The sequence below is a fragment of the Salmo salar genome, chromosome 11 (genome assembly GCF_965601325.2).
Source record: "Salmo salar chromosome 11, fSalSal1, whole genome shotgun sequence".
NCBI classification, from domain to species: Eukaryota; Metazoa; Chordata; class Actinopteri; order Salmoniformes; family Salmonidae; genus Salmo; species Salmo salar.
The window spans coordinates 104,562,810-104,586,065 of NC_138301.1; the positions used below are offsets into that span (position 1 = coordinate 104,562,810).

Sequence of the window (23,256 nt, forward strand, 5' to 3'; positions counted from 1 at the left end):
TGTTTTCACCATCCTCCATCTGCTCTTCTACTGCAATGTTTGTGCCTGTGTGTGTGTGTGTGTGTGTGTGTGTGTGTGTGTGTGTGTGTGTGTGTGTGTGTGTGACTGACTGACTGACTGACTGACTGACTGACTGACTGACTGACTGACTGACTGACTGACTGACTGACTGTCTGTCTGTCTGTCTGTCTGTCTGTCTGTCTGTGTCTTTTAACTTCTTTGGTATAGGGGGCGGTATTTCGACGTCCGGATGAAAAGCATGCCCAAAGTAAACTGCCTGCTACTCAGGCCCATAAGCTAGGATATGCATATAATTGGTAGATTTGGATAGAAAACACTCTAAAGTTTCTAAAACTGTTAAAATAATGTCTGTGAGTATAACAGAACTGAAATGGCTGGCGAAACCCCGAGGACAAACCACCCCCCCCCAAAAAAAAAAAAAAATCATCCTACCCCTGATTTCAATGGCTGGCACTTTTATAATAGGGCAAAATCGTGCCCGATTGCAGTTCCTGTCAACAGTCTTTAGAAAGAGTTTCAGGCTGGTTTTGGAGAAATGAGCCAGAAATTGTAGTTTTTCTAGGTGGCTCCCATTTTGGCTGTAGGGTTTCCAAGGGCGTGAATGAGAGCGTGTTCTTTGGTATTTTTCTCCGGTAAAGACAATAACGATTCTCCATCTTAAATTTGATCGTTTATTTGCGTATTAGGGTACCTATTGTTTGATTATAAACGTTGATTGACTTGTTTGGATAAGTTTATTGGTAACGTTTGGGATTCATTTTGTATGCATTTTGAAGGAGGGAAACCGAGTGGATTATTGACTGAAGCGCGCCAGCTAAACAGAGTTTTTATGGATATAAAGAAGGACATTATCGAACAAAAGGACTATTTGTAATGTAACTGGGACCTTTAGGAGTGCCAGCAGAAGAAGATCTTCAAAGGTAAGTCATATATTATATCGCTATTTCTGACTTTCGTTTTTATTAAACTCTCATTCAAATAGACTTCATTGATGTGCATTTATTCAGATCGATGCCCCCCCCTTTCTTATTACCATTGATTTGCCATCACCAGAATCAGCCAATTGTAGCACTGTTGCATTATTCACTCTACATGGAAACTGACATGTACTACTTTCATTATTTGTCACTTCCTCTACCGGTGTGTCTGTCTATCCATCCTCTCTCTCTCTCTCTCTCTCTCTCTCTCTCTCTCTCTCTCTCTCTCTCTCTCTCTTTCTCTCAGATGCGTATACAAACAATGAGGTTGTCTATCTCTGGACCAAAGGAGATGAGGGCTCTGTAGTCGTAGCAGATGATGGGTCAAGGCTAAACCAGTATGACCTACTGGGCCACGATATTGGGAAAGAATCTATGATTTCCAGCACAGGTAGCCCATACAACATGTCTGCCACTTTCAAATGAACATGCAGTTCCAGCACAGGTTCTATTATACCATATGATCAAGTCATTACCACTGAGATAACATCAGAACAAAGGTGTTCACTAATGGAACATCTGCTTTACATTTCTCACGAAAACCTCTCTTTTCAGCTCCTGGCTAGCAAGACAATTTGGATTAATTCATTTCTCTCCCTTTTCCTTTGTACACCGTTGGCATATACTTACAGATTCTATTTGTGTCTTTTTGTAAAGTTATTTATCTGAGCTGTTCTGCAAGCGGCTGCCTCATCGATTTGTCTCTGCTAGTATTATTGGGGTCAGTGCGGTCTCACCACTTAAAGGAAGACTTGCTGAGTTTGGGGAAAGGAGGTAAACACTGATCACTGAATGCAGGGACTTTCTTATAGGCTGGTGGAGAAATACTGACAAACTCTCCTGTTATCCAACACTAAATCTGTGAACAAAATGGAATATGTGTAAATGCAGGGTAGATGAAGAAGAAGATGAATCTTTGTGGTAGCTCCCATTTACATGTTATTTGATGGAAGAACACACAGGCACTCTGATTTCAGATTGAAACACACATTGATATGCCCAGTTTCAGATAGTATTTTTTTAAATGGTAGCCAAGAGTAAAACTATTCAACTTGTTCAGTAGTAAGATAACTATTCAGCAGTAGTAGAAAGATAAGGAGCCTTGGAGCAGGAAGGAGAATGCTACTTTTCCTCTGATTGAGCTCTGGTCTGAAAGCCATTTGAATTGGCACTGAATTATAGGACACTCTGTCAGCCAGCACTGTTGATCAGCCATTCATTTGATCTTAAATTCTGATTGCTATAGCTGCTGCAAAATCCCTTTATCTACAACACGCACAATACTGAGTTTTTGTTCTCTCACTTTCCTCTTGGGAGAGCGTCAACCTGTTTTTACCAGGCAGAGACAGCTATTCAAATTAGGGAAGCTATTTAAGTGTCTTGCACTCAAAGAGACAGGTCTCTGTGAGATAAAAATGTTGTCTAACCTCTATTTAGTCACTGTGATGCATAGGGCACTTTGTCTCACTTCTCTCATTGTCTCAGTCTGGTTGCATGGTTGCAGTGATAGAGGCAGGCATGGTGAGGCAGATAGGGACTGAGGTGTGGTAGAACCGTCATGTGAATATTCACTGTAACACCACATGGACTCCTCACACTGACTGACATCACCGACTGACATCACTGGCCTCAACAACTCAATGTGAAATATATCTCAATGAATCTTGTACCACAGAGTTTTCTCAGTATCTGCTGTACGTACTGGACATACAGGCTTGAGGATAGGGAATATCTGTCGTCTTAACACTGTTTAATTTTCCTGTCTTCCCATGTCAACAAACATAGTGGTATATGTGTCACCTTTACGCAGCACATAAGAGTGTGTCTGTCATCCAGGAAATAGATTCTCAGCACATTGGGGGCTGTGGATCATGTGGTACAGTATATGTTTTTAAAACACAGTTGATCATACACTATCACATATTTATTTTCCTGAACCCACACAGTGAGGTGTGCTGCTCTCAGCCTCTCACACATACCAGCACTTGTTTGTCAGCGTATTACGGATGCCACTGCAGCCAGCTCTCCTCTCCCCCTAACCCTAACCCTTCCAGTCAATAGATCTAATCCAGACCAACAGTGGAGGGAAAACCAATCTCTGCCTTTAACAACCAGACACTGTGATAAGCATGCGATCAGTTAACCTCCACTCTCACAAACTGATACTCTGCTTCCCACAGGATCCCAGTGCTGTGCTAGCATGCATGTCGCTGTATTAACACGATTCCAGTGCTGTGCTAGCATGCATGTCGCTGTATTAACACAATTCCAGTGCTGTGCTAGCATACATGTCGCTGTATTAACACAATTCCAGTGCTGTGCTAGCATGCATGTCGCTGTATTAACACGATTCCAGTGCTGTGTTAGCATGCATGTCGCTGTATTAACATGATTCCAGTGCTGTGTTAGCATGCATGTCGCTGTATTAACACGATTCCGGTGCTGTGCTAGCATGCATGTTGTATTAACACGATTCCAGTGCTGTGCTAGCATGCATGTCGCTGTATTAACACAATTCCAGTGCTGTGCTATCATGCATGTTGTATTAACACGATTCCAGTGCTGTGTTAGCATGCATGTTGTATTAACACGATTCCAGTGCTGTGTTAGCATGCATGTTGTATTAACACGATTCCAGTGCTGTGTTAGCATGCATGTTGTATTAACACGATTCCAGTGCTGTGCTAGCATGCATGTCGCTGTATTAACATGATTCCGGGTGCTGTGCTAGCATGCATGTTGTATTAACTTTCATAAATATAGTTCTGAATATTTCAGCAGAGTCCTTGTGTTTGTCTGGACTGAACATGAGCTGTATTAATAATTAATGTCCTCTGCATCTCTCTCTCTCGTTCTCTGTCGTCCCCCCCCCCCCCCCCCCCAGGAGAATATGTAGTGATGACAACGTATTTCCATTTGAAAAGGAAAATTGGCTATTTTGTGATTCAAACCTACCTTCCGTGCATCATGACTGTCATCCTGTCTCAGGTCTCCTTCTGGCTAAACAGAGAGTCAGTTCCCGCCCGCACTGTATTCGGTGAGTGTCTTCCCCTATCTCCTTAACCCTGAAATGCACTTAATGAGTAATTGAACCATTCCGACAATTTGGAGTGTGGCAACAATGGAGCTGTGGTTTAAATTATGAAGCTACATCAAAACAAGTGTGCAGCAGCGGCAGCTTACGCATTTGTGGAGCAGCTTTTGTTCACATCATCAGATGCATTCAGTAAATTGGCGTGCCAGGGGAGGGTAGAAAAAGTTAATCTTTCCGAAGTTGTAGTTCACACGGGAAGTGTAAAAAGCAGCTTGGTGCCCATGTTGGCTTTGCTGGGCCCTGGACAGTGATGAATTTGGGTTTAAAACTGTGCTTGGATCACAGGATTGACCTGTAATTAACTTGGCCACCATAAAACCACCTAATTAATTACAGATTAACGCAAGCAAACTTGGAAAGGAATTAAGTAGGAGAAAGTGAGGCCGTTCACCTCCGGGGACGGAGTGATAAAAGTGTTGCAGTGGCATCGCTCTCGGTGGGGTATTGAACGTGCTTTGCAGAAAGTTTAAGCCGGCCAAGTTTTAAGAGATTATTGCTTATTGAGCTCTTGCTAACTTTGGCAAGGTGTCTGGCTTTGTCAACACTTTTTGTGAGGCAGACGTATCAGATGCAAAGCACAGCTGATCCTGCCAGCATCGCTATGGAGACTTGGAAAGGGTGAGATCCTGCTTCCTCTGTGATGGGTCAGAATGAAAGATGAGCTCTGACAATTTGAGTTGGTAGACTAGAAAGCAAAGGCAGCCCATTCAGGCTTAGGGGAAATGATAGTAACAGACAAGTTATGCACAGTCCTCCAAAAGCAATGTCAAGGTAAATAATGAAAACAGTCAAACCTCAAGTTGGAGAAAGCATTTCCTAATCTAGGACTAAAACTTGAATTAAAACGACAGCTGAAGGCCAAGAAACTTGAAGAAAAGGAAGTATTGTATTTAACACATATAGCATTATTGTAGGCTGGCAGTAAAACACTTTGATTTCAAATGACTCAGAAGATCAGGTATAGACATTTAGTCTGATAGTGTTGTTACAGTTCAGACTAGCTAGAGCATGTGAGTCACTAACACACCTAGAAATATATCTGTGTTCAAATCATACAGCTTGGTCATTTGACCATTTCACTGCAGATGATGTGATGCATGACACTAGCACTTCATACTGAGACTAACAGTTCTGGAAACATGACTAGTTGGGGAAATCGGAGTAATTGAAAAACATTAATCTCACTACCTAGTGCCTCTCATGTAAAGAAGTCGGTTGACTTCTTTACATGAGAGGCACTAGGTAGTGAGATTAACGGTTGACTTCTTTACATGAGAGGCACTAGGTAGTGAGATTAACGGTTTACTTCTTTACATGAGAGGCACTAGGTAGTGAGGTTAATGTTTTTCAATTACTCCGATTTCCCCAACTAGTCATGTTTCCAGAACTGTTAGCATATGTTTATTTTAACCAGTTTACCCCACACTATTCCCCCTCTTCTCTCCTCGGTCATGGACACCCACGGCTTCGCCTCTCCGCCTGCCATGAGCAGAGTGTCATGGCAACTCAAAGTGCCTCCCCCAGCAGAGAGAGCAGACCTCTGTTTGGCGGTTAATTAGTGTTTCAGAACAGAGCAGGGCAGGGCATGCTGCGGAGCACAGTGGAGAAATACACTTGCTAGCCGCCTTGATTTGTTTGGATTTGCTTTGCACATCAAGTGCAAAAAAAATAAGAGTAATTCACATTCTTACAGCCATGCAGAAATTATCTGGTATTTTTCTCTGGCACAATCCCCTTGGCCACATACATTTTCTCCATTATCTCTGTCCCATCTTCCTGTCATGAAGGAGGGGCCCTCATCCGACCTCTATGACTATCTCCCTTGTAAAACAAAGGCCTTTCATTGCCAAGAAAAGTCACAGTAAGAAGCTGTTGTTTGTGAAAGGGTTGACAGAATGTATTTCTTCATGTGTTCTAATGGAGATTCAGTTGAAACAAGGCCAAGGCCATTGGGAACCGTTCAGCAAACACTGCAGTATGTGACTTCTGCTGCGATGTTAAGCTTATGCACTGAAGAAGTGTTTGTTGGGTACACAGAATGAACAAACTCTCACTTGTAATGGAAGTGCACGAAGGCACAACATTGTTTAAGAGACGGGTGTGGAATTGACGAAAATGAGAATGGCCTCAGGGAAGAGGACTGATGAAGCGTCCAGGTAAACAGGTGTCCTGGTAGGAGAGATGTTTGTTCTGCAGCATAGTTAAGCTGCAGGCCTACAGGTGCTCCCCATCACAGTCTCTCTCTCCTGGTTGGTCAGGAGCTGGAAGGCTGTTTCAGATTCAGACTACCCTCCCTGACTGGACAGTCACTTCAACTGCTATTCACAACCAGCCCCTGCCAACCTCCTGCTCTCTGAGCCATCCACAGGGCTTTAAAACTGTCTAAATATTTTAGGAGAAACTGCTCACTTGTCTTGTATAAAGAGCATGAAAGTTGATATTTCATTAATCATTTGTTCCCTAGCGGATTGCCAGGTTGGAGAATCTGGCTGGCGTGACCTGATATTTTGTGTGGATAATCCCTGTATCATTTTCTCATTCACCCAAGTGTAATTTGTGATTTATTGTTTGAGCAGACGTATTACACTGTGGACACAATACAATACAATCTCCAGTGACATTCTGGTTAATTTGCCGATTGATATTTTTTAATTGCCTGATATTCTTTAATATGGGGAGATTGCAACTCCTCTGTTGTTAACATTTGCCAGTTGTCAATATTTTCAACAACTTCAGAACTGATAAAAGACTTAACATTAAATTATGCTACAGCTTTGAAGATTGCACAATAAAGTATATGCAACCTGACAAACATAATAATGTATATATAGTTATACACTATATTACAAAGGTATGTGGACACCCCTTCAAATTATTGGATTCGGCTATTTCTGCCACACCCGTTGCTGACAGGTGTATAAAAACGATCCATGCAATCTCCATAGACAAATATTGGCAGTAGAATGGCCTTACTGAAGAGCTCAGTGACTTTCAACGTGGAACCGTCATAGGATGCCACCTTTCCAACAAGTCAGTTTGTCAAATTTCCGCCCAGCTAGAGCTGCCTTGGTCAACTGTAAGTGCTGTTATTGTAAAATGGAAACGTAGGAGCAACAATGGCACAGCCGCGAAGTGGTAGGCCACACAAGCTCACAGAACGGGACCACCGAGTGCTGAAGCTCGTAGTGCAAACTGCCTCTGGGAGCATCCTTAGCCCAATAATTGTTTGTCGGGAGTTTAATGAAATGGGTTTCCATGGCTGATCAGCCGCACACAAGCCTACGATCACCATGCGCAATGCCAAGCATTGGCTGGAGTGGTGTAAAGCTCGCCGTCATTGGACTCTGGAGAAATGGAAATGCGTTCTCTGGAGTGATGAATAACGCTTCACCATCTGGCAGTCTGACGGACGAATCTGGGTTTGGGGGATGCCATGAGAACGCTACTTGCCCCAATGCATAGTGCCAACTGTAAAGTTTGGTGGCCTGGGGCTGTTTTTCGTGGTTCGGGCTAGGCCCCTTAGTGCCAGTGAAGGGAACGCTAGAGCATACAATGACATTCTAGACGATTCTGTGCTTCCAACTTTGTGGCAACAGTTTGGGGAAGGCCCTTTCCTGTTTCAGCATGACAATGCCCCCGTGCACAAAGCGAGGTTCATACAGAAATGGTTTGTCGAGATCGGTGTGGGAGGACTTGACTGGCCTGCACAGACCCCTGACTTCAACCACATCGAACACTTTTGGGATGAATTGGAAAACTGACTGCGAGCCAGGCCTAATCGCCAACATCAGTGCCCGACCTCACTAATGCCCTTGTGGCTATAAAAGCCCCGCAGCAATGTTCCAATGTCTAGTGGAAAGCCTTCCCAGAAGAGTGAAGGCTTTTATAGTAGCAAAGGGGGGACCAATTGCATATTAATGCCCATGATTTTGGAATGAGATGTTTGACAAGTAGGTGTCCACATACTTTTGGTCATGTAGTGTATATTCTGCGGAAATCAACAGTAAGACCACAAGCCCCACAGGTTCACATTGAGTTGACCTCTTCAGCTGCACAAGTCCATTTTTGAAGCCTATATTTATTTTATTTTAACAGATGAGGCAGGTGGGAACAGGTGAAGTGGAATGATTGCTTATATCTGCTTTGATGGACACCCATTCTCTGCTCTCCTATCATTTCATTCTTTAAATTCGCTGAGACGTAGAACACAATGGCTGGCGCATGGGCACAATGACTTAGAAAACATGCACATTTCACACAGCAATTGATTTATCCTCTCAAATCTCTTTCTGTGTCGTGATTCAAATCAACATTGGGCCTTACACCTAATAAGAGTATTGCACATTCACATTTGGAATGCCTATTTGCTATGTCTTCTAGCTACTGGTCTAGATGGCCAAATCTAATCTGTTTCTGTTTCAACATTTTGATTGCCTGTGTAATGACATCCATGCTGGCAGTGGAATTTTCCTCAAAACGCTTAAGTGTCAAACAATGCCAGGAAAGTTAAATGAAACCTCATGTGGATATGATGGCTGTGTCACACTGTCAAACATGATGGAGGTACTCAATACAGACTCCATCACAATGGATGTGGTCAATGGAGGAGGTATTTCCAATCACTTAATGCCTAGAGCCCCCAGGTAGGCCTCTACCCCAACTACAGTCATGGACATTGTGTAGTAGTTGGCATCCCATTCAAGCTGCAGGTCACAGCGAGCGACCCTCACATTTTCATGAGGTGATCAGCCAGCAGGGTTTCCATATCAAGTGCAGCACCACTCTGTCAGGCTGCTGTGTCTGTTCTAAAGCAGCCCCTTCTCTCTCCCATCCACCCATGGCTCCTCGTCCCACTAGGAAGTGGTTGTTCCATGTTTCTCCAGACAGATGGCAGGGGACTGCCTAGCCGCCTGCACTGTATCAATACAGGGATTACAGTGTATCATCAGACAAGCTCAGTGGAGCTCTTCTTTGGGGCGCCTCCAATCTGCGGTTCTGTGAAACTCATGGAGTCAGTGTAGTAGAGAGCTGGCGCTGGCACCAGGGTTGGAGAGGTTAGATTGGAGCTGCGTCTTTATCACTAATTCTGCTAACTGAATCGTTTGTTTATGTCACAATTGGGTTTTTATGTCCTCACCTTGGCCATATGTCACAGCACACTGTGACAGCATGTACTGAATGTTCAAGGATGGCACTTTCGTTCTTTACATGACACACAGTTACAGATGTAGTATCTTAATTTGATCACCCTGTTGCAGGACAACTTTCCTGCAATTCGGGGAAATGTAAAATGTGCAGTGTATTTGAGGTTTAAAAGGCTTCTAAAGTTTGTCATTTCCACTTTATAATTTCAGACATGAATTTCCCTTACAAAAAATGTATCAACCGCTACAAAAATGTTGATTAGTTATAATCCACATAATTCACATTTCCTGATGCTGCAGGATTGTTTTCCTGCTGTAGGAGACTGGCTCAAGTTAAGATCCTAGACCTGTACATGTACTGTAGTTTAACCCAGTTGGGTCTGTGTGTAATGTACGTATGTGTGTGTTTGTGTGTGTGTTTGTCAGTTCATACACTCTCTAATACACCCTATCATTCCCTTTGCCTCTCTTCTTTCTGTCCCCAGGGGTCACCACAGTTCTAACCATGACAACCCTAAGTATCAGTGCCAGGAACTCCCTGCCTAAGGTGGCCTATGCCACAGCTATGGACTGGTTCATGGCGGTATGCTATGCCTTTGTCTTCTCTGCCCTGATAGAGTTTGCCACAGTCAACTACTTTACCAAGCGCAGTTGGGCATGGGATGGCAAGAAGGAGGCCCAGGAGATGAGGGTGAGTTCTGTAGCTACCGGGCCTGGCTCCATTACGTTGAAACACATAGAAACGGTACACCTACAATATATGGAGGTCGTTTCAATACTTCAAACACATAGAAACAGTACACCTACAATATATGGAGGTAGTTTCAATACTTCAAACACATAGAAACGGTCAATTACAATATATGGAGGTAGTTTCAATACTTCAAACACATAGAAAGGTACACCTACAATATATGGAGGTAGTTTCAATACTTCAAACACATAGAAACGGTCAATTACAATATATGGAGGTAGTTTCAATACTTCAAACACATAGAAACAGTACACTTACAATATATGGAGGTAGTTTCAATACTTCAAACACATAGAAAGGTACACCTACAATATATGGAGGTAGTTTCAATACTTCAAACACATAGAAAGGTACACCTACAATATATGGAGGTAGTTTCAATTCTTCAAACACATAGAAACAGTACACTTACAATGTATGGAGGTAGTTTCAGTAGCTCAAATGTTTAAACAGTATAATGTGGATCCTCACAGATCCCCTAAAAGCCTTGCTCCCTCTTTCTGTGCTTTGCTGGTGTTGTGGAGAAGTACAGTAGCTAATCACAGCTGTCTCCATCTTCATTCATCTACTAGATGGTGTGTCTGAAATGAGGCTGTCTCCTCTTCAGCTCTCTCCCTCTCCCTCTCTCCCTCACCCTCTCTCTAGAGTCAAGTGGCTTTTTGCTTATTCTAGATGATTTGCTCTCTATCTATCCTCCCCTGATAACCTCCTGAAAAATGAGCGTCTTCAGAGCTAATGGCTCAGAGATGTGGCGAGGGAAGCCGAGCAGAGCTCTCATATTGTATTGTAGTGGGAATGAGGAATGATGGTACCTGGGAAACACTGATAGAAAGTCCCATCCCAGCCTCCTGAAGAAGGCAGCCCTGGGTAATCTGTAAAGAGACGCTTTATTTATTCATTAACAGCCCAACAGAGGAGGATCTCTGGGCCTGAACACAACAGAGTGAGCAGCAGGGGGTGGGGAAGGACAACTCCCAGAGCAGGTATCCTGAGCACAGAAAAACGGTGTATATCACACACATACAAATTAAAACAGTGTATCTCACACACAGAGACACACACAGCACATAAACCCAGTGTACATCCCACACAGAGAGACAGTGCAAGACAGAGGGAGACAGTGAGAGACAGTGATAATTAAGGCATGGGGTTATATGAAGAGCTCATTAAACATTGTGATTTTGACATTTAGGGGCTGTAAAAATGTTTGTAGGCCTTTTAAGGCTAGAAAGGTTTGGGGAAGTTTGGATGCAATCAGGGGGTGTGTATCATGCGAGCAGATGTGATGATATTAAAAGTAAGTGGAGAACTCCTGGGAAGTTTTGAAAGTGGGATATCTGAGACTCGATTTAGAAGTCTTCTCTTTAGTCTTTTAAGTGTGCTTCTGTCAGCCCAAGTCAACATGTAGAAATATCTCAGGAGTATGAAGCACTCGCAACCATCAGTCAAACACTCCCATTATTCCTTAAGTTATTTGCAAGTTGACTTGTTTGCCGTCTGGATGATTGGCACCATGGCATATTGCTGACATGAAACCTTCCTGTAGTCACTCGGGGACAGACGATTCTGCGAATTAAAATGCAGTAATTGGAGACGTGTTTGTCTTTGATGTTTTGTCTTGTTGGCAGCAGCAGCAGGATGTCTGTCCTGTGTTCTTTGAGTTGTGTTGAGCAGGCAGTTTGTGGTGATGGATACATGAGGGTAGGGGTCACTCGGAGAGCGATAGCATGTCCATCACCGTCCCTCAGCTTCAGGAGAGCTGAGGGATAAAACGCTGCGCGCTTTATCCTCGTTTAAAGGCTTAGCTTCACAGAGGACGACGTGGGTATGAAGTCAGAGTGCAATCAAAAGGTCGTTCCTCAGAGATGGTGGAAGGATGCTTGGCTGAGTGTCCTGTTGGGGATGGCATTCCTGGTCATCAGATGCTGTGGCTGCAGCCTCCTCTCCTGAGAGGGTCAGATGGTGACCTCACTGAGAGGCTGTCTCAGTTGAAGCTGGGAGTGGACAGCCAGAGGAGGGTCGATGTTAGGTCATTTACCTCAGTGGCTGTGGAGCTGCTCTGACTCTCACTGTTGCCCTTTTTTGTCAGACGTGTCCTGTTAGACATGCCAGCCTTGTTATCCTGGGCAGCAGCAGTAGCAGCAACTCTCATACAACCTAATGAGGTTTCTCTCTCCTCTCCTCTCCACTAGAGAACCAGGGTGTTACTCAGGGATTCAGGCACAGACATGTTGCTCGGTCAGCTTTCTGTGATTATTGACTAGTAAGAAATGATTGAATTAGAAACATACACTGAGTATACGAAACATTAGGAACACCTTCCTAATACTGAGTTGCATTCATCAGGTCATGGACTCAACAAGGTGTCCAAAGCATTCCACAGGGATGCTGGACCATGTTGACTCCAATGCTTACCACAGTTGTGTTCAAGTTGGCTGGATGTTCTTTGGGTGGTGGACCATTCTTGATACACACGGGAAGCTATTGAGTGTGAAAAACGCAGCAACATTGCAGTTCTTGACTCAAACCGGTGCGCCTGGCACCTACTACCATACCCCGTTCAAAGGCACTTTAATCTTGTGTCTTGACCATTCACCCTCTAAATGGCACACATACACAATCCATGTCTCAATTGTCTCAAGGCTTAAAAATCCTTCTTTAACCTGTCTCCTCCACCTTCATCTACACTGATTAAAGTAGATTTAACAAGTGACATCAATACGGGATCATAGATTTCACCTGGATTCACCTGGTCAGTCTATGTCATGGAAAGAGCAGGTGTTCTTAATGTTTTGTACATATAGGGTTGGATGTACATTACATTTTACATTTTAAGTCACAGCACAGTAGTTGTCAACATAACTATTTTGACACCTACTGCAGGAAATGTGTTACATTTCTCCCTGCATAGATTATACTGCATTATGTTTTGTTGGAGAAAGTATGAGAGGGGGGAGAAGGTGTGAGAGGGGGTAGAAGGTGTGAGAGGGGGGGGAAGGTGTGAGAGGAGGGAGAAGGTGAGGAAGAGAAGGAAAGAGAGAGCGGGAGAAGGAGGAAGGGAGTATAGGACATTAGTGCAGAGAGAGGCAGCATTTACCTTGATTAGGGATTTTAGAGCATGTTTAATTCATGCTGGCTGACAGACAGTCTGTAACACTCTGCAGCAGTAACGAGGCTGGGCTGCAGTCAGGTCTACGTAGAGCCCAGCCACCTCTACAGCTGGCAGCGTTCCCAGCAAGCCAGGACGCCTGCACGGAAACACACACAAACACACACACACACACACACACACACACACACACACACACACACACACACACACACACACACACACACACACACACAGACACACACAGACACACACACACACACACACACACACACACTCATAGCCCCAAGATGTGCTGACACGCTCACGGATGGACGGACACATGCGCACACACAGCACAGGATATATACCGTTACTCTTAGCCATAAGACATGCCAACATAGAAACACAGAACCAGAGAGAGGCTGTAAGATACTCTGTGATCCCTGTGTAAACTCACAGCAAGACACTTTCAGCCTTGTGCTTAAAAACACACTCCGATACACAGGCAATATCTCTCAACACTCCCCATTCAGGGCCAAGGAGCACACACACACACGCACACAAAGGAGCTGATCGTGGACTACAGGAAACGAAGGGGCTGAGCACGCCCCCACCCACATCGACGGGCTGTAGTGGAGAGGGTCGATAGCTTAAAGTTCCTCAGTGTCCACATCACTAAGGAATAATCATGGTCCACACTCCCCAACACAGTTGTGAAGAGGGCACGACAATGCCTGTTCCCCCTCAGGAGACCTCAACAAGTTCAACAGCTGCACCATTGAGAGCATCTTGATTGGCTGCATCACCACTTGGTATGGCAACTGCTTGGCATCCGACAGCAAGGCGCTACAGAGGGTAGTGTCTACGGCCCAGTACATCACTATGGCCGAGCTCCCTGCCGCCCAGGATCTCTATACCAGGCAGTGTCATAGGAAGACCCTACAAATTGTCAAACTCAAGCCATCCAATTCATAGACTGTTCTCTCGGCTACCGCACGGCAAGCAGTACCGATGCAGCAAGTTTGGAACCAACAGGACCCTGAACAGCTTTCTACCCCCAAGCCATACGACTAAATAGTTAACCAAATAGCTACCTGGACTATCTGCATTGACCCACTTTGCACTAACTATTTTGACTCATCACATACCACTGCTGCTACTGCTTATTATCTATCCTGTTGCCTAGTTACTTTATCCCTACCTATACGTACATATCTACCTCAATTACCTCATACCCCTGCACATGGACTCAGTACTGGTACCCCGTGTATATAGCCAAGTTATCATTTACTCGTGTTATAATTGTGTATTTATTCCTTGTGTTATCATTTTTCAATTTTTCTCTCTGCATTTTTTGGGAAGGGCCGTAAGTAAGAATTTCACTGTTAGTCTACACATGTTGTTTACGAAGCATGTGACAAATACAATTTGATTTGATTTGACACACACACACACACGCTAAGCAGTCTTCATGCCCCAAGTTTGCTGAAAGCATTCATATAATCACACAAAGTTGGTCTGCCCTCAAGAAATGTTTGTGTACTGTTGTGTATAGTGTCATGCAATGTTTTGAATAACATTACTTTCCAAACAAAGCCATGTGCTATGGTTACTTCTGCCTGTATCTCAGACTACATAACCCAGAATGATATTATGGAGTCCCTCTACACTAGCTGATTGGCAGGTACATTATGTACAAGCAGGGTGTATGTCAGGTTGGTAGGCTGAGAGCAGACCTGATTCTGGGGATAAATTAGCTTAGGTAGCTGTGGTAAGGGTCATGAGACGCTTGTTAATAGTTATCCCTCACTTATGCTGATCTAAGCTGTGGCTATGATATAAGGAGCCCGGGGTGTTGTTGGATCAGAAGGAATCGATACCCTGTGAAAGCCTCAGGGCGTCCAGGGGGCAGCAGCCGACACTGCTTCTCCACTGATATTGCCATGAGATAGGGCAGAGCCCTGGCCCAGCCCATCAGACAGAGCCCTGGCCCAGCCCATCAGACAGAGCCCTGGCCCAGCCCATCAGACAGAGCCCTGGCCCAGCCCATCAGACAGAGCCCTGGCCAAGACCATCAGACAGAGCCCTGGCCCAGCCCAGCAGATAGAACCCTGGCCCAGCCCATCAGACAGAGCCCCGGCCCAGCCCATCAGACAGAGCCCTGGCCCAGCCCATCAGATAGAGCCCCGGCCCGGCCCAGCCCAGCAGATAGAGCCCCGGCCCGGCCCATCCCATCAGATAGAGCCCTGGCCCAACCCATCAGATAGAGCCCCGGCCCGGCCCAGCCCAGCAGATAGAGCCCCGGCCCAGCAGACAGAGCCCCAGCCCAGCAGATAGAGCCCCGGCCTGGGCCAGCCCAGCAGATAGAGCCCCGGCCCGGCCCTGCCCATCAGATAGAGCCCGACCCGGCCCATCAGATAGAGCCCTGGCCAGCCCATCAGATAGAGCCCCGGCCCGGCCCAGCCCAGCAGATAGAGCCCCGGCCCAGCCCAGCAGATAGAGCCCCGACCCATCCCATCAGATAGAGCCCTGGCCCAGCCCATCAGATAGAGCCCCGGCCCAGCAGACAGAGCCCCAGCCCAGCAGATAGAGCCCCGGCCTGGGCCAGCCCAGCAGATAGAGCCCCGGCCCAGCCCATCAGATAGAGCCCCGACCCGGCCCATCAGATAGAGCCCTGGCCAGCCCATCAGATAGAGCCCCGGCCCGGCCCAGCGCAGCAGATAGAGCCCCGGCCCAGCAGACAGAGCCCCAGCCCAGCAGATAGAGCCCCGGCCTGGGCCAGCCCAGCAGATAGAGCCCCGGCCCGGCCCAGCCCATCAGATAGAGCCCCGACCCGGCCCATCAGATAGAGCCTTGGCCAGCCCATCAGATAGAGCCCCGGCCCAGCCCAGCAGATAGAGCCCCGGCCCAGCCCAGCAGATAGATCCCCGGCCCGGCCCAGTCCAGCAGATAGAGCCCCGGTCCAGCCCAGCAGATAGAGCCCCGGCCCAGTCCAGCAGATAGAGCCCCGGCCCAGCCCAGCAGATAGAGCCCCGGCCCGGCCCAGTCCAGCAGATAGAGCCCCGGCCCAGCCCAGCAGATAGAGCCCCGGCCCAGCCCAGCAGATAGAACCCCGGCCCAGCCCAGCAGATAGAGCCCCGGCCCAGCCCAGCAGATAGAGCCCCGGCCAGCCCAGCAGATAGAGCCCCGGCCCGGCCCAGCCCAGCAGATAGAGCCCCGGCCCGGCCCAGTCCAGCAGATAGAGCCCCGGCCCAGCCCAGCAGATAGAGCCCCGGCCCGGCCCAGCCATCATCACATATAGACAGACAGCATACTCTTTCTCTGTTTAACACCATTACTGCTACTTTATTCTGAAGCCCCTCTGGGTGAAAGGTTTCCCTGGTAGATTGTTGTTTTGGAATGGATGGTTGTTAAGTTGCTGCATTCTGTAGCCTACTATCCATCCATTCAACTCGTACATCTGAGGTGAAATGCAATCCATTACCCGCTGTGTTAGCCCCCCTGACTGGCCTGCTTATCCAATTGGATCGGCCCATTCTCCTTGATACTGTGGTTTAAGATAAAAATCAATCATAGTGCCCTGGTTGTTCTATCCCAATTGCCCTTCTTATACGTTGAGCCACACCTTTATGTGCCAGCCAGGTTGGTGCTGATCATTAATTGATGCAAGCCTGGCAATACTAATGTAATACAGCAATTGGATTAATCAGCTGTAGGTGCATTTTTGACAACTGAAAAAGTATCAGCTGAGGATTCCTTATAGCATGATTTTTTCTCCAACCCATCTGTTTAATATCCCCTTCCCTTCATTCAGTCCCCCTCTCTTAATCTAATCTAAAAATCTGGCCTATATTCAGTACCGTCCCAGTACTATTTTCAGTACAGCCTCAGTCCTGTATTCAGTACAGCCCAGTCCTATATTCAGTACCAGTCCTATATTCAGTACCAGTCCTATATTCAGTACAGTCCCAGTCATATATTCAGTACCAGTCCTATATTCAGTACAGTCCCAGTCCTATATTCAGTACAGTCCCAGTCATATATTCAGTACCAGTCCTATATTCAGTACAGTCCCAGTCCTATATTCAGTACAGTCCTAGTACTATATTCAGTATAGCCTCAGTCCTGTATTCAGTACAGTCCCAGTCCTGTATTCAGTACAGCCCAGTCCTATATTCAGTACCAGTCCTATATTCAGTACAGTCCCAGTCCTATATTCAGTACAGTCCCAGTCATATATTCAGTACCAGTCCTATATTCAGTACAGTCCCAGTCCTATATTCAGTACAGTCCTAGTACTATATTCCGTACAGCCTCAGTCCTGTATTCAGTACAGTCCCAGTCCTATATTCAGTACAGTCCTAGTACTATATTCAGTACAGCCTCAGTCCTGTATTCAGTACAGCCCCAGTCCTATATTCAGTACAGCCCCATTCTTATATTCAGTACAGCCTCAGTCCTATATTCAGTACAGTCCCAGTCCTACATTCAGTGCAGCCCCAGTCCTATATGCAGTACAGTCCCAGTCATATATTAAGTCCCAGTCCTATATTCAGTGCAGCCCCAGTCCTATATTCAGTACCAGTCCTATATTCAGTCCAGTCCCAGTACTATATTCAGTACAGCCTCAGTCCTTTATTCAGTACAGTCCCAGTCCTTTATTCAGTACAGTCCCAGTCCTAGATTCAGTACAGTCCCAGTCCTATATTCAGTACAGCCCCAGTCCTATATTCAGTACCAGTCCTATATTCAGTACAGTCCCAGTCCTATATTCAGTACAGTCCCAGTCCTATATTCAGTACAGTCCCAGTCCTATATTCAGTACAGTCCCAGTCCTATATTCAGTACAGTCCCAGTCCTATATTCAGTACAGCCCCAGTGCTGTATTCAGTACAGTCCCAGTCCTATATTCTGTATTCAGTACAGTCCCAGTCCTATATTCAGTACAGTCCCAGTCCTGTATTCAGTACAGTCCCAGTCCTATATTCAGTACAGTCCCAGTCCTGTATTCAGTACAGTCCCAGTCCTATATTCAGTACAGTCCCAGTCCTATATTCAGTACAGCCCCAGTCCTGTATTCAGTACAGTCCCAGTCCTATATTCTGTATTCAGTACAGCCCAGTCCTATATCCAGTACAGTCCCAGTCCTGTATTCAGTACAGTCCCAGTCCAATATTCAGTAAAGCCCCAGTCCTATATTCAGTACAGTCCCAGTCCTATATTCAGTACCACTAGTCCTATATTCAGTACAGCCCGAGTCCTATATTCAGTACAGTCCCAGTCCTGTATTCAGTACAGTTCCAGTCCTATATTCAGTACAGCCCCAGTCCTATATTCAGTACAGCCCCAGTCCTATATTCAGTACAGCCCCAGTCCTATATTCAGTACCAGTCCTATATTCAGTACCACTAATCCTATATTCAGTACAGTCCCAGTCCTATATTCAGTACAGTCCCAGTCCTATATTCAGTACAGTCCCAGTCCTATATTCAGTACAGTCCCAGTCCTATATTCAGTTCAGCCCCAGTCCTGTATTCAGTACAGTCCCAGTCCTATATTCTGTATTCAGTACAGTCCCAGTCCTATATTCTGTATTCAGTACAGTCCCAGTCCTATATTCAGTACAGCCCAGTCCTATATCCAGTACAGTCCCAGTCCTGTATTCAGTACAGTCCCAGTCCTGTATTCAGTACCACTAGTCCTATATTCAGTACAGTCCCAGTCCAATATTCAGTAAAGCCCCAGTCCTATATTCAGTACAGTCCCAGTCCTATATTCTGTATTCAGTACAGTCCCAGTCCTATATTCAGTACAGCCCAGTCCTATATCCAGTACAGTCCCAGTCTTGTATTCAGTACAGTCCCAGTCCTGTATTCAGTACCACTAGTCCTATATTCAGTACAGTCCCAGTCCAATATTCAGTAAAGCCGCAGTCCTACATTCACTACAGTCCCAGTCCTATATTCAGTACCACTAGTACTATATTCAGTACAGTCCCAGTCCTATATTCAGTACCACTAGTCCTATATTCTGTATTCAGTACAGTCCCAGTCCTATATTCAGTACCACTAGTCCTATATTCTGTATTCATTACAGTCCCAGTCCTATATTCAGTACCACTAGTCCTATATTCAGTACCACTAGTCCTATATTCAGTACAGCCCCAGTCCTATATTCAATACAGTCCCAGTCCTATATTCAGTACAGTCCCAGTCCTATATTCAGTACAGTCCCAGTCCTATATTCAGTACAGTCCCAGTCCTATATTCAGTACAGCCCCAGTCCTGTATTCAGTACAGCCCCAGTCCTATATTCAGTACAGTCCCAGGCCTATATTCTGTATTCAGTACAGTCCCAGTCCTATATTCTGTATTCAGTACAGTCCCAGTCCTGTATTCAGTACAGTCCCAGTCCTATATTCAGTACAGTCCCAGTCCTATATTCAGTACAGTCCCAGTCCTATATTCAGTACCACTAGTCCTATATTCAGAACAGTACCAGTCCTATATTCAGTACAGACCAGTCCTCAGAGTGCAGGTTGTCAGACCTGTTTACAAGTGCTCTGCTACTCATCCTGCTCTGCTCTCATCCTACCATTAACTCTCCAGTGCCACCAGCCCTACCCACTCTTCTGCTCTGCTCCATTTCTCTCAGTGGTTCAGAAAATAACAAGCTTCTCGGAAATTAAACCATGATATTGCCCATGGACTTAATTTTAGCTCATAAACTTTTGACCCATGTGCTCTGTAACAAGTCTCTTGCATGCCAGGCCCTGGGGTGGCCCTATTCTCACTGTGAACTATGGATGTATGTATATTTTGTTGAGGAGGCTCATGCGATTTGCCACTTATTGGAGCGTAAATGCGTAATGTTCTATGACCTGGCCTTTTGTCCAGGCTGGGAGGGCTACAGCCCCGATCCCTACACTGAGTTCTTTCAGCTTGGTTCTGAACCCAATGGTGCAGAATAGGGATGTCATACTGTTCCCATCATGCATCTTGAGCATCATTGCACCCCAAGTCAAAACAGTCCCTGTTTTGTCATTTTGAGAAGGCCTTTGTTAAGTTGATCCAGCCCTGATTTTCTTTGTTTCTCTTCTCTTTACAGAGAAGAGAATCTGCCTCTCTTTCCAAAAAGGCCAATAACACATTCAACATTGTTGGAACTACATACACCATCAACGAGGCAAAGGACCCAGGTTTAACCACCGTCTCCAGGAGTGCCACCACAGCTACACACCACCACCACCACCACCACCACCACAGCCACAAGGTTCCTAAAATGGACGAGAATTACGTGGAAGCCATAAAGTCCTACAACCGCGTCAGCAGAGTGGACAAGGTCTCACGCATCATCTTCCCTGTGCTGTTCTTCATCTTCAACCTGGTCTATTGGGCCACGTACATCAACAGCAAGCCGCCTCCCAAGTCCACCACCCACAATTAAACTCACCACGACTGAATATTAGGCTGAGATTGCAAGAGGCCGAGAGATCCACGACATGTTATTGTATCATTGTTTTGGACTTTGCAAGTCTCAATAGGTCGCAGACAAACATTCTCGTAGATTTGTATGTACATAGTTGAACTATAAATGTTCATTTGTTGTTACCTGATTATTAGTTTGTTTGACAGAATAGCCGGATGGTGTTTTCTCTTCTCTTGACATGATAAAGGGGAGCATGTGTTTGGATCCTTCATGGTAGGTAGCTCATTTCAGAGGATCAGGTCCTGGTAAATCACTGTGTGTAAACACACACTCTCACACCCACACACACACACACACTCACACCATTCACTCTGAATTGCGTCAGGATGCAGCAAGGAGAGCCATTGGCTGCTTGTCGCTATAGCGAGCTCTTATAGCCAGGGGCAGCATGTAGAGTTCCATAGGGACATCATTAATAATCCTCAGTGTCTGCCCTTCTGCTAGCGCTGAATCTCAGCAGACCCAACGCAATATCATCTGGAATTGCTTTTGTGTCCTATCAGGCCTGCCTGTGTATTTTCCAGTCCAGAGACTCCTATTGTTTTAACAGGCTGAGTATGTTTAAAGAAAAAGAAGCAGTGTGCCTTTTTGAATACCCACATCATCAAGATATAGCTTTTGTACACACAAACACATACATTCAGTACATACACACAAACAAACACATACATACAGTACATACACACACAAACACATACATTCAGTACATACACACAAACAAACACATACATACAGTACATACACACACAAACACATACATACAGTACATACACACACAAACACATACATTCAGTACATACACACAAACAAACACATACATTCAGTACATAAAAACACACAAACACATACATACAGTACATACACACACAAACACATACATACAGTACATACACACACACAAACACATACATACAGTACATACACACACACAAACACATACATACAGTACATACAAACACATACATACAGTACATACACACACACAAGCACATACATATTGTACATACACACACACAAACACATACATACAGTACATACACACACACAAGCACATACATATTGTACATACACACACACAAACACATACATACAGTACATACACACACACAAACACATACATACAGTACATACACACACAGATACATATGGGGACTATATGGTTTAGGTCTGTGTGGCGGCTCCCCCTTCTCTCCCTCCACCTACAGCCCATGGTCACTAGAGGACATGGTCACTAAGGGACATGGTCACTAAGGGACATGGTCACTAGAGGACATGGTCACTAAGGGACATGGTCACTAGAGGACATGGTCACTAGAGGACATGGTCGCTAGAGGACATGGTCGCTAGGGGACATGGTCACTAGAGGACATGGTCACTAGAGGACATGGTCACTAGGGGACATGGTCACTAGAGGACATGGTCACTAGGGGACATGGTCACTAGGGGACATGGTCTCTAGGGGACATGGTCACTAAGGGACATGGTCACTAGAGGACATGGTAACTAGGGGATATGGTCACTAGGGGACATGGTCACTAGGGGACATGGTCACTAGAGGACATGGTCACTAGAGGACATGGTCACTAAGGGACATGGTCACTAGAGGACATGGTCACTAAGGGACATGGTCACTAGAGGACATGGTCACTAGAGGACATGGTAACTAGGGGATATGGTCACTAGGGGACATGGTCACTAGGGGACATGGTCACTAGAGGACATGCTCACTAGAGGACATGGTCACTAAGGGACATGGTCACTAGAGGACATGGTCACTAGAGGACATGGTCACTAGGGGACATGGTCACTAGGGGACATGGTCACTAGGGGACATGGTCACTAGGGGACATGGTCACTAGAGGACATGGTCTTCTAGAGGACTTGGTCTTCTAGAGGACATGGTCACTAAGGGACATGGTCACTAGAGGACATGGTCACTAGAGGACATGGTCACTAGGGGACATGGTCACTAAGGGACATGGTCACTAGAGGACATGGTCACTAGAGGACATGGTCACTAGGGGACATGGTCTTCTAGAGGACATGGTCACTAGAGGACATGGTCACTAGGGGACATGGTCTCTAGGGGACATGGTCACTAGAGGACATGGTCACTAGGGGACATGGTCACTAAGGGACATGGTCACTAGAGGACATGGTCACTAGAGGACATGGTCACTAGGGGACATGGTCTTCTAGAGGACATGGTCACTAGAGGACATGGTCACTAGGGGACATGGTCTTCTAGAGGACATGGTCACTAGAGGACATGGTCACTAGGGGACATGGTCACTAGAGGACATGGTCTTCTAGAGGACATGGTCTTCTAGAGGACATGGTCACTAGAGGACATGGTCACTAGGGGACATGGTCACTAGGGGACATGGTCACTAGGGGACATGGTCTTCTAGAGGACATGGTCACTAGAGGACATGGTCACTAGAGGACATGGTCACTAGGGGACATGGTCACTAGAGGACATGGTCACTAGAGGACATGGTCACTAGGGGACATGGTCACTAGGGGACATGGTCACTAGGGGACATGGTCTTCTAGAGGACATGGTCACTAGGGGACATGGTCACTAGGGGACATGGTCACTAGAGGACATGGTCTTCTAGAGGACATGGTCACTAGGGGACATGGTCAGCGAGGTGAAATCTCCTAACACATATCATGCTAAAGGC

General features: G+C 45.8%; 1 protein-coding gene across 2 annotated transcripts in view; it reads left to right on the top strand.

Moving 5' to 3' along the window:
• Nucleotides 1-21,471, top strand: part of gabra3 (gamma-aminobutyric acid type A receptor subunit alpha3) — a 137,945-nt gene extending 116,474 nt beyond the window's left edge. The window contains exons 7-10 of one of the 2 annotated variants that reach the window (XM_014128918.3): nucleotides 1,246-1,389; nucleotides 3,883-4,035; nucleotides 9,722-9,927; nucleotides 20,189-21,471. In XM_014128918.3, the coding sequence (XP_013984393.1) occupies nucleotides 1,246-1,389; nucleotides 3,883-4,035; nucleotides 9,722-9,927; nucleotides 20,189-20,527 (842 nt within the window). In that variant the 3' untranslated portion in view covers nucleotides 20,528-21,471. The remainder of the gene's footprint in view (nucleotides 1-1,245; nucleotides 1,390-3,882; nucleotides 4,036-9,721; nucleotides 9,928-20,188) is intronic. The other variant, XM_045690027.2, reaches the window with a different exon arrangement.
• The last annotated feature ends 1,785 nt before the right edge of the window (nucleotides 21,472-23,256 follow it).